This window comes from Cucumis melo, chromosome 4 (genome assembly GCF_025177605.1).
Source record: "Cucumis melo cultivar AY chromosome 4, USDA_Cmelo_AY_1.0, whole genome shotgun sequence".
In the NCBI taxonomy this organism is placed as follows: domain Eukaryota; kingdom Viridiplantae; phylum Streptophyta; class Magnoliopsida; order Cucurbitales; family Cucurbitaceae; genus Cucumis; species Cucumis melo.
Window position 1 is genome coordinate 11,576,404 of NC_066860.1, and position 12,811 is coordinate 11,589,214.

General features: G+C 34.3%; 1 protein-coding gene across 1 annotated transcript; it reads left to right on the top strand.

Annotated features, from left to right (window-relative positions):
- The first annotated feature begins 10,898 nt into the window (after positions 1–10,898).
- On the top strand, positions 10,899–11,765 carry LOC103504372 (probable carbohydrate esterase At4g34215). Its single transcript, XM_008468753.3, has one exon. The coding sequence runs from the start codon at positions 10,899–10,901 to the stop codon at positions 11,763–11,765; it is 867 nt and encodes a 288-aa protein (XP_008466975.2).
- The last annotated feature ends 1,046 nt before the right edge of the window (positions 11,766–12,811 follow it).

Consider the following 12,811-nt stretch of genomic DNA (forward strand, 5'->3'; position numbering starts at 1 on the left):
AACCATCTTCTACGTCACATTGATACTTTTACCATTCATATTCCAATTTGCTTCCCACGAATTCTAAGTGGATTCCTTTTGGCTCAACAGTCCACTATTTTGACTCCTCTGAATATTGTTGGTACAGCGCCTTGGGTTATACAGCTCAGTATGCGCCTTTTTCAAGGGTCTCACATTCCTGATGTTGCTACTGAGTTTGACAATGCACCAGGCGACTACTGCTGCTCCATAATCTTTTGTTGGCCATCCTCTGACTACCTCTCTATGTCACTTGCCAATCGTCTGTTGCAAGCTTTGATTGTCGAATATCGCTCTCTGACCCGTTAAATAAGTGAGCTAACTGATCGACGTACTGTATTGGATGTTGTCATTCGTGATCTCAGGCGTGCAGCCTCCAGGTCTACCCCTCCTCCGTCGGATTAAGTGGTGCTGGCTTCAATTTTGCATTCAAGCAAAGGGAGTTAGTTTAGAGATTGGTTTAGAGTTGTAGAACTCAACTTTTGATCAGCAGTTTCTTTTATTCTATTAGAAGGACCAGTAGGTTACTGTTTCAGAAAGAAGTTTTTGAATTCTGTTTGTTCAGCGGTTTCAGTTTGTTTCAGTTGTTTTAGGTCAGGATGTTTCAGCTCAACTTGATAGATGATTTTATACTTGTTTTCTGTTATTATCTCCATTGCGATTAGTGAAATATTTTTTCTATTACATCTGGGTTCTCTGTCTTCTGATTGCTAAACTCTGGAAGAGACTGGGTGCTTGACTGCAGAAATAAAAGTCAGTGGTACCAAGGGGGAGTTTGTTAAGCAAAATGGTCCCACATGATTATTTCTTTTAACAAACTGGTTAAGATTCTCTCCTTAAAATAGGGTTCGGTTGTGCTTAAAAAGTGGACTTAAGTTGTTAAGATCATTTGCTAATATATATTAGTTAACTTCTTGAGGAAGTTAAAAACAGTGCGGGGATTGATCAAGTATATATAACGAAGTTTGGTAAGCTTCTCGTGTGGCTTATGAAAAATATAAAATGAAGAAATCTGGATAGATGTGTTTGATGAGTCGACGATGAAAGCACACTCAAGTAGTGCCACCATTGAGGGGGAGTTCTATCCCATCCACTATATAGTTGTGATCATTATGTTAGTTCATGATTAAGTTCTGTTTTACACAGTCCTAGAATAGTACAGTGACAAAAGACCAACTGTCATTGGATTTGTGATTAATACAATCTTCTATCCTGGGCTAACTGCCCCCCAGATGTAGATGCACATTCATCGAACTGGGTTAACAAACTTTCTTGTGTTGTGTTGTGTATTTTGTCTACTTCTATTGCTCTCTACCCTTCACATAACTGAAGTTACTTCTGTTGCATATCTCTAAAGCCGTTCATATTTCACCCCCGTTGCTCAATCTTTCCCGAACACGTATGACAACTCGTCATAATGCAGGAATGGCTTGTTGAAGAGTCCTTTCGTTACAGGGTGTGTCTAAGAAATTTACACAAAAACAAAAAAGCAATTAGTATTCCAGAAAAACCCGTTAATCATATAGTTAAGTTCATACTCTTACCTAAACCCAATGGTCAAACGCGTCCCTCTCGGCGATGACACACTTAACCTCATCGTTCCAACCGAAGCCACTGCCTACTAGGCTCTTCATCTCGACAATGGCCTGAAACGTCTTCTTCAACAATTTTATTCAGCTTTCGATAATGGTTGTCGTCAGACTACATCTGGACATTCTTTCCTCTAACATCCTAACCAGCTGTGCTAAATAACTAGGGCAGAAGGTCCCGTTGTTCGACCTCCACCCCCTGCGTTAACCAAGTCCCTGAGGTAGTCTACTAGGCACACCTCCTCTGCTTGTCCATAAATGTTTTGGGTTCCTCGAAGAACTTTCCATTATGATAAAACAAATGAATCATTACATGTATTGTATGAAACATTAAATGAGTAAATATATATGAACAACATAAGACAACAAACATGTGATCCAATGAAACAATAAGCTAAATAAACATATACACATACATCTTTGTAAACCAAGTGTGAATAAATAAAATATAAGGACGACAAATAAAAACATGGAAAGTTGCATAATACAAAATGGTATAAGAACGGGTCAATAACACAAATCACCCGGTACTACTCGTTACACAACTGTCATTCGTTGAACATTGACAAAGCAAGCACATCATGCCATTGAGTCCATTCGTTTGAGGCCTCAATGTCCGTGATGCTGTCCCCACTAGTAGTTAAGTGTGTTGAATCACTATCGTCTTCGTTATCCAATTCCTTGTCGTAAGTCATCTCTCGATTTATTAAATTATGAAGAAGACACGAAGCCATGATAGTCCAACATTGGACATGAATCAGGTAGTAGGACTTTCCAAATAGTATTGTCCAACGTCCCTTCAACAAACTGAAGACTCTTTCAATCACATTCTGTGTGCCATAATGTTTCATGTTGAAGAACTCTTTCGGTGTCTTAGGAGCGTTCCCGACACCACACCACTCTTGTAGATGATAACGTTGGCCCTTGTACGGCGCTAGAAAACCCTCTGTATTTGGGTAACACGCGTCGCACAGGTAGAGTAATACCCTGCGAGTATGAGGTTCAATTTTGTTAGGGCGGTAAATGAATACATAATAAACATATGACATACTATTTTACTGAGTCACAGTGGGAAAATATATCTCATCTTTCAGAACCTTAAGACCGTTAGGTCGAGAAAGTGCATCTCTTAGAATACGCGAGTCAGTAGTCGATCCTTTCCAGCCAGCTAAAATGAAAACGAAGTCCCTCTTTGTATCGCATACGCTGAGGACATTGGTTGCCACTTCGCCCTTTCGTGTGTAATATCTTGGACTATCAGCTGCTGACATGTTCACTTTGATGTACGTGTCGTTAAGTGCCTCAAGGCAATTCTGCAGCTAATATGGAAAGCATTTTGTTATTTTACACAACTTTAAAATCGAAAAGTTATGCAATGAAACTGTAAATTCTTTAGCCCTAACCTTGAAAGACCGCCACCTCATGTCAGTGCATGTATTCGTTATAGGCTTGGTATGGCCAATAAGTTATCATGCAGCCGAACAATGGTCATCGACATCATGTTGAAATACCAAAAAACTGTTTCGCCTGACCTAACTAACTCCCTTTGGACCTATTGGTTCTTTACATTATGCGTCAGCACATAAAGGAAGAGGGTAACCATCTCCTCAATGTCCACGTGCTTAGTCGATTCTAATCTGACCCTGGTTCGTAGTAGATGGCATATAATTGCGAAGCAGCATCTGTCCGTCCGCGTACTTTCCCGACACACTAAGTCAGACGCGTGTATCATGCGGAAGTATGTTAGGTGCCTAATCTAATGTCTTGTATCGGTCGAGATGTGAGTTATGTGCTTATTGTCATTCAACAGTGCCTCTAATATTAGGAGCATCTGTCGTTGGGTTATTGTGAATGCAGATACAACAGCGACGATTTCTTGTGGGTCCATTTTTGACGTAAGTAAGAGGGGAAATCTACTAAGGGTGGAGGAAATTGTTAGAAACCGTAAAGGAAAAGGAGATGTGTTTGTTTGTTCCACCTAGTAGAGTTGACCTTTTCATAAATTGAAAATCATCTTATGTATTTCATTCCTAAGCTTAGTGTATGCTTTTTGCCTTTAATGGTTTCTTTTCATACGTGGGAAAAAACTATCACTTAAAATGCATTTGTTGTTTTTTTTAATTCTATACTAATTTTCATAGTCGTACGTGGAAGTGCGATGAAGTAAACTACCTTCTTTGTAAATAAGTTTTCATTCTTATGAATTCACCAAGTACCTAGTTTGTCTTTTTTTTTTTTTTGGAGAACTTGCTTCATCTACATTAATTTATTTACAAGAACAATTGAAAACTATAATTTTAAGCTCGTTGTCATGTATTCATTTGAAAAATAAGATGAAACATATGTAAATCGGGTTTGTTTTTTATTTTTTTTGTGTTGTCTCATAATTTCAAATACAATTGCTATGTTACAATTTGTTTGTTTTTTTGTTGTGACTAAAAATTGTTTTTTTTTTTACTTTGTTTTATGTTGAAAGATTACAGAAGTTGGAAATTATGTATTTTGTGAACATTTCTTATCCTCGTGCTTTGTGTTATGAAGTGGCAATTTAAGTATAGTATTTTACTATTGTTTTCTAAGGTTCGTTGCTGTAAATAACACAACGTGTCGTGGAAGGTGAACGAAAATCGTGCAACATGCATTAACGAAAGCACATGCTTAAAACATCAAGGAAAAGCATAGTGTAAATAAAAAAAGGTTTACTGTCAAAGTCTCTTGTACAAGAGTGACAACATGACGATATATTTATAATTACATATGTACTTAAACTTAGCAAATAAAACAAACAAATGACATAAATGCATGTTAAGGACCTTTTTTTTATGGGAGATGATGTAGGGACTGTAGAAAGTGAATTTATGTCTCGGTATGTGCACGCACTGCAATGAGAAAAACAAACATTTGTTAGAAAATGTTAATGCAGTTTCTGTGTATGTGTGAGAATGTTAAAAAATGAAAGGGACATCGTGGCATGCCTTTTCCAATGGACCTATCGTCATGTAACCATGACAAATAGGAAATTGTTATAACGTATATGCGTGAAAAACTTATAAACCAAAAATCGAAGAGAAACAGTGAAAAAATAATTTCTTTTTTGCTTTAGAGGAAAGAAGTTCGTTCACTATTAGGAAATTGAACTTCATACGAAATGTCATCAAATGCAGTGACATGAAAGGCATGACACGCACAGAAACGAGTAACTCATTCCATAAGAAAAAATATCACACATATGCAACATATGGAAAATCAAACTTTATAAAATGTCTTAAACCAAAACGGCGATGCAACATACAATTGACACAACAACAAGGTGATGCCTAAACAGATCCAATGACATAAAAAGATAGGCCCTAAATACAAACACCTGAACAACAACAAAAAAGAAAAGCATACAATGAACATCATAAGCAAAACATATTGAACGACATAAAAAATCAGTAAACCGAGACACCAAAACAGCATAATAAAGAAAGAAAAAGAATAAACATCTATCACAAAACCGTAAACCCGCGGACATATAGGAAAATAAAAAACATACCATAAAATTGAGAAATGTAAAACAAAACATAGAACTCATAAAATTGCATAAAATCGAACAACTATGCACACTATAATAAAAACCCATCAAAATGGACTACAGAATCAGATCCAAGGATAGAAAAAACCCAAATTAAATTCTGTACTCTAGTGGCATATGAAAACTGAACACAGAAATGCATGGTTATTCACATAGGAAATAATTTTTTATACCATATTATAATAAAAATAAAATCAATTTGAACACCAACATGTAAGCAAAACAGAAAAGTAATAACAAGATAGAAATATGATCGAGAGCGTTCCTCATCATTAGCATGTAGAAAAAGGGTCGGAATGTATACCTCTACCCTACCATTCTCGGATCAACTAAGTTGACGACCATGTCGCATCTAAAACACATAGAACGACCGAAATCGAAGCTGCAATGCCTAATCCGAGTGGCAAGGCGTTCAAATCCGAGTGATAAATCGAAGAGAAAAGCCATGCTCGAATCGATTGAGTGAAGCAAATGGGATAAAGTAGAAAAAAAAACATGTGCATTGAAAACCCATTTCAGATCTCGACCAAACACAGTGGAGGTAATGAAAATGGGTGATATGAGTGTCGATCAACTCCAAAACAAGTGGTGAATAAGTAGATTGGAACCTTACCAGTCCAAGTATGTAGAAGAATGAGGAAAAGGAATAAAGTTAACACCGACAAGGATGAATCGATTGAGAGGAGGAGAGAAGAAGAAGATAGATCGGTTCAAGGGAAAGAGAAGGAAAAATGGGGGAAAGAGAAGGAATAAATGGGGGAAAAGGAAGAGAGAGAAGGAAAATGGGAGGAAATTGGGGGAAATTAGGGGGAACAAATTTAACCCATCCCCCCTTCCCCCCCTTTTTCTTTCACCTAATGGTTTTTCTCCTTTCCTCTATAAATCTTTCCATGCCCCAAACAGGGCCAAAGTTTGAAAGCTAACAATCATTTATCAAGACAACACAAAACATAATCTTTCACTAAGCCACAGTTAATACTATAAAGCCAACATTTATAGCAATTCATTTTATCATTCACAGATCACGACTTAGCTCCTCATGGTTTGTAGACTTAACATATTTCCTCTTGGTTTGTTAAATAACAAAACTAAGCATTAGAACCTTGAATAGTCTTGTATTATAAACCAACTCAAAATGATGCTCAAAAGACAACATTTATCGATCCAAAACTTAGATACAAAAGAACATTTCATATTATTTTTCAGAATTTCCCAAATTCAACAACCTAACTTCAAACAATCATAACTTCCTCAATATTTGACCAAAATTAATGTACTATATACCCATCTCTTTATTTTGAAACCCTTTATAACTTATTGGAAGGAATAAAAACAAGGTTCCCCATGGATTAACACACAAAATGCCCAAAACAAAGGTAAAGAAAATTCGCATCTTCTGCTTACTTCCAATTTGATCATTAAATTAAACCTACTTTCAATCAGTTTTAGTATACGATTTTTTCATAAAAGCTATAGGAAATTTAATAAGCTTTCCAACAATACCACATAGATCTCCTAACTCAAAGAGTACAATCCAGAATACGCAAAAAACCAGAGACTTCATGAATTTGTTTTAAAAATCTATGACCCAAGTAAAGACAAACGTGGAATATTTTAAAAAAATGACCAGCTTCATGGGTTTTTTGATTTTGTTACACGGGTTGTAAATATTTTGTCTGTTTGTTATATTTATGAAATTAACCAAATGAAAAGCTACAATAATAATAAGAATTAAAATATAAAACCTTAAATTTTTTGTTTTTATTTATGAAACTTTGATTGGTTTTTCTAGAACATCTTTATCCTGTTTTCATTTTTCCAATTAAAGATTTCAAAGTCTTACCCAACTTTCAAAAAGATGTTTTTTTAAAATATACCAAATTGGTAAAATATTTACACTGTATAAAACAATTTCGAAAAAGAAAAAATCCCACAGGCCCACAATGAGATATGCAAAAAATGTCCATGTCAACAGGCGATTAATCGGTCACACTCACTCGTGTAATTTTTGTTCTAAACGATCATGATACGCGATCGTGTAGTATATGAATTGAAATACGATTGTATAGGTAGTATTAACACCAGCCTCATGTATGCGTGTAATTCTTCTACTAAACGATCGTGAACCAAGATCATTTAGATATTGATAAATGATCACGTCAAACGAACTAAAGGACCATGTATAAAATGTAAATAATCTTGGTTCACGATCGTGTACCAAGATCATTTATATTTGGTACACGATCTTGAACCAAGATCGTTTAGATTAGGTATACGATCATGTACCAAAAGCTAAATGATCGTGTACCAAGGTCTAAACGATTTTTGTTCAAGATCGTATACCAAGATCTTTTATATTTGGTACATGATCTGGAACTTTAATCGTTTAAATTTGGTACATGATCATGCACCAAGAGCTAAACAATCGTGTAGCTACACGATTGTGTACCAAGGTCTAAACGTTTTTTGTTCACCATCATATACCAAGATGTTTTATATTTGTTACACGATCTTAAACTTTGATCGTTTAGATTTGATACACAATCATGTACCAAGAGCTAAACAATCATGTAGCTACATGATTGTATACCAAGATAATCTAAACGATTTTCGTTCAAGATCGTGTATCAAGATATTTTATATTTGGTACACGAACTTGAACTTTGATTATTTAGATTTAATACACAATCACGTACCAAGAGCTAAACAATCATGTAGCTACACGATTGTATACCAAGATAATCTAAATGATTTTCGTTCAAGATCGTGTACCAAGATCTTTTATATTTGGTATATGGATCTGGAACGAAAATTATTTAAATCTTAGTACACGATTGCTTAGATCTGGAAGAGGAAGTATATGAGAGATGACGAAGATCATTTACCAAGTGGAAATTTGAAACGCGCACACACCAAGCCTTTTACATCCTAATGCTTGGGCCATGTTCAAGCCTGACCAAAATTTATGATTTTCGAGAAAATTGCTTCCAACTTCCAATGCTCATAATTTTTAATCTAGCCATCAAAATAAAAATGTTTTTGCTTCAAACTTGCTTAGAAATGTCTTAGCTATCCTACCTTAAAATTTCAACTTCAAATGCAAATGGATGCAATCTGTAGCCTCGACTCCACACTTCTCAGATTCATCCAAATTTTGACCTTCTCTTCTTCCTTGAGCTTAAACACCACCTTCCTCATTCCACCTTCATCTAGTAACCTCACCCTAACAACTAGATTTGTTTAGGATGCTTTCATAATTGGTTTGAGCGAAAATGCACAAGTAAATTACAGGCTCTCTTCAAATGAAATGACCTTAATTAAAATACTGCACTCAGCATGGAAGCTTTGCTACCTCCTACTTGCCGCAAAACCTAACCTTGAATGTTGTGCGCACCTTTCCTCCCCTCAACCGACTTTCCATGAACACCTAAGAGTCTTCGTAAAACGTTTAGTATCAAAATTCTCACCCAAAGCCTTTCAACTTAGCCTCTTTGCTAACCTCGTAAGTTTGTCCACAAGATCCTTCCTCGTGTGCACTTGGATACATGCATAGCTCACTACTCAAGTTTGCCCTCAATGCCTAAGTGTGTTTGGCTACCTTTGTCATACCCTTAGACGTTGTCATACGAAATAAACATAACTCCCTGCCTTGGCACCTAGACTTGACCTTGAAGGTTTTCAACACCATTTAGCCCCCTAGCATGCCAAAAATGCCTACTCCATACACAACAAAAAACCTTCAACATAATTACCTAATGAACAAGAATAACAAACAATACTAAACCTTGGATTTCTTAAACACTTAGGAATTCTCAAGAACCATAAGATTTAGGTTTTACAGTCAAAATGTTAATTTTTTACTTGAAAAAGTAAAAGTTTGACCTTGACTATAATTGGTCAAATGACTATTTTGCGTTTTGACTAAGTTAATGGAAAAATTCAACATTTCGTTTGATAATCCTACTAACTCTTAGTGGGATAAGTGGCTACAGAGGATGTAAACACCTAGCTCACTAAATTTCACTGATGGTTAGTGGAATGTGAGGTATTGGACTTAGGTGAATTTATGCATGCACTAGTTGAATGTCTTTTGCTTATTTAAATTATAGTTTTTCAAATTTCAAAACCTTTTAGCAATTTTTAATTACTTGACTTTAAAATTAAAAGTGGAAAAATCACCTAAATTCTCCTAACCCTAATCCAAATTGCATTTCTCTCTCAAATCTTTTATTCATCGGGTCCCACAACTCGAATCTAAGTCTGGAGAATAGTGGGTCAACATTACTGGTGGTTCATGAGATCGAGTGGAGATTTCAAATGAACGAGAGCTTCAAAGGTTAGTTTCAGTAACCATAATTTAATTTTAATTACGATAGTAATGCATGTTAATTTCTAATAGGATTAGATGCAATTAGGGTTTAATTGATCTTATTTTTTGTTACATGTGTCTCGTTTTCCAACACATATAGACTAGAATAATAAAAAAAATATAAGAACTCATTCTTCGCTCCAAACGTCCCTAGTTTGCATTTAAAAGTAGGTATAAACATGTGTCGTCCCTCCTTTCCACATCCATCTCATGCTTGCAAAATTTGGTAGTTTTTGTTAAAAGAGGCATACCTCGATGAAACTTCCTAAGAAATTGGAGTTAGTGAAGAATTTTAAAGAATTATTTATCTTTTTCTTGATTTTATTATTTATATATTATATATGAATTATTTTAATATTATATTTTGTTGATTTCCGTATTTTGGTTGTGCCTCATTTTCACAATAGTTCAAGTTAGATTCATTTATTTTTTAGATTTCGGCATCATTGTTTATAAATTCATACTTTGCATTTTAAAGCCTCCATAGGCCCCTAATTTTAGTAATCGATAAGTTCAACTCTTGAATAAAATAGAAAATAAATTTGATGCAAGTTAGATGATAACTAAAGGTTTTATCAAATTTAGTTGTGGACTATAGGGATTTAACTAACACAAATTGAAAATTAAAAAAAAAACGGAAAAAAAAAACTAAATGACAAGGGGTATATGTGAATTGACTTAAAACTGTTTTTAAAAGTTATTATAAGTAATTGTCAAATATTTTAATATTTTTTTAAAATGACTTATTTTCAAAACTAAACACACCTTATGTATATTGAATATGAAGATTTTCAATATAAGGAGCTTGAACATATACATTATAGGAAAACTAATCATAAATTATAAACATCATGAATTAAAATAGTATATCACAATAATAGAAAACAACATTTTTACATTAAAAATGTAACACATAATTATTATATAAGAAGATTAAAAAGCAAAATAGAAATGACTAACAAAAGTTTGATAAGCATGATAGAAATAACTAACAGAAGTTTTGATCATACCTCTATAAATGGGATGTGATCTAGAATGATTATACTAGCTACAAACACTCATGCTCCATAGATATCTTCCCATAAAATTAACTGTAAAACTAACTAATACTAAAAATAGAAACAAAATTAAGTATAAAAAGAGGCATTTGTTAATGAAGAAAGGCAGAGGCAAGGATCAGCCAACAAACAAAAAGTGATCAAATTTTCAAAGAGAGAGTAGTTGTGTCTGTGCAAATAGACATAGAGGAAAAGTTCAACAATTAAAAAAAAAAAAAAAGGAAAGCAGCTTCCACATTTTTAAAACTTTTCTTCTGTGTTTACTTGCACAGACACAAAGGGTAACAATGGCTCTATTGAAACTATCAATCATGTTATGTACGATGTTATTTAGTCTTTCCCTTTCAGGGGCTGCTTCTCCCAAAAACATATTTATTCTCGCTGGCCAGAGCAACATGGCTGGTCGAGGTGGGGTTGAGAAAGATCAATCAGGAAACCTCGTGTGGGATAGGTTAGTCCCACCAGAATGTGAACCTCAACCATCAATCCTACGATTGAACCCTGAGCGCGAATGGGAGACAGCACGTGAGCCTCTGCATGTGGGGATTGACATTAATAGGACAGCTGGGATTGGTCCAGGTATGCCATTTGCTCACCACCTACTGGCCAAAGCTGGACCAAATGCTGGCGTTGTGGGTTTAGTCCCTTGTGCTAGAGGTGGCACTTTAATTGAGCAATGGATTAAAAATCCTAGCAATCCTAATGCAACATTTTATAAAAATTTTATTGAAAGAATCAAAGCATCAGATAAAGATGGTGGGGTTGTGCGTGCTCTTTTTTGGTTTCAAGGAGAAAGTGATGCAGCCATGAGTGACACTGCTCATAGATACAAGGACAACCTAAAACAATTCTTCACTGACATTCGTAATGACATAAAGCCTAGATTTTTGCCCATCATTTTAGCTAAAATAGCCGTCTATGATCCTTTTATGAAGCATGATACTCATGATTTGGCAGCAGTAAGGGCAGCACAAGAAGAAGTTAGCAAGGAACTACCAGATATTTTGACCATTGATGCTTTGCAATTACCTATAAACTTCACAACAAATGCAGGCTTTAACCTAGATCATGCACACTTTAATACCAACACTGAGATTGTTGTGGGTAAATGGTTTGCTGATACCTACCTCTCGCACTATGGTCATTTACTTTAATCCTATATTATTTTCTAGTCTCTATCTACATTTTTATTATATCTTAATAAAATCATCCATCCACTTCTTTATTCAAGTCTGGTCTAACTTGACTCTGAACATAATCAATAGCTTAAAATAATACCTACTCCAAAACTCTAACATGATCTATAATACCTACCTCTCCCAACTTGGGTCATTTTAGAAAAACTAAATTTTAATGTTTCTCTATTTAGATAAAGTAGTTAAATGCAGGTGGTTAAAAATCTCTAAAATATCCATTTTTATGGTAGATTTCAAATTTGATCAAACTAGTAAAAAAGAGAAATAATGATTTGATCATCATATAAATCTTGTTTTAGTTAATAATCGAATTCATATTAAAACTATAGGTTAAAATTAATGTGTATTCAGTAGATGTTAATAAGATAATACAATTGAATATGATTCAAGCGTAGGATAAATTAAATATAAGATGTTTAGTTTGATAATTAATTAAGTGGAGAATTAATTTATGGTTTAATTTAATATAATATAGCATAATTAAATTTTATTTAATTAAAATTAGTTGAATTAAAGCTATACATTTAAATATAATTTAAATAAAAAATATTAATTAAATTAAATTAAAGTAAGGGTTTTTTTTTCAAAAATATAACAAACCAACAACATATTTACACTGTATAAAACAATTTTGAAAATGGTAGAAGCCTACGAATCCATAATGGGAAATACAAAAACTGCTTTAGTCAAAACGTGATTAATGATGACACTCAAAAGTGTAATTCTTCTTCAAAATGATCATATGATATGCAATCATGTAAGAAATGATACACAATCGTGTAGTTCTCTTTAATGAAGTGAAAAATGCTTTGTGTAATTCTTCTTTTGAAAGATTATGATACACGATCGTGTAGGAAATGATACACTATCGTGTAGGAAAAGATACACGATTCTGTAGTTCGTTTTGATGATGGAAAAAATGCTTCATTTAATTCTTCTTCAAAACGATCATGATATGTACGTGATCGTGTGGAAAATGATACACGATTGTGTAGGTAATTATA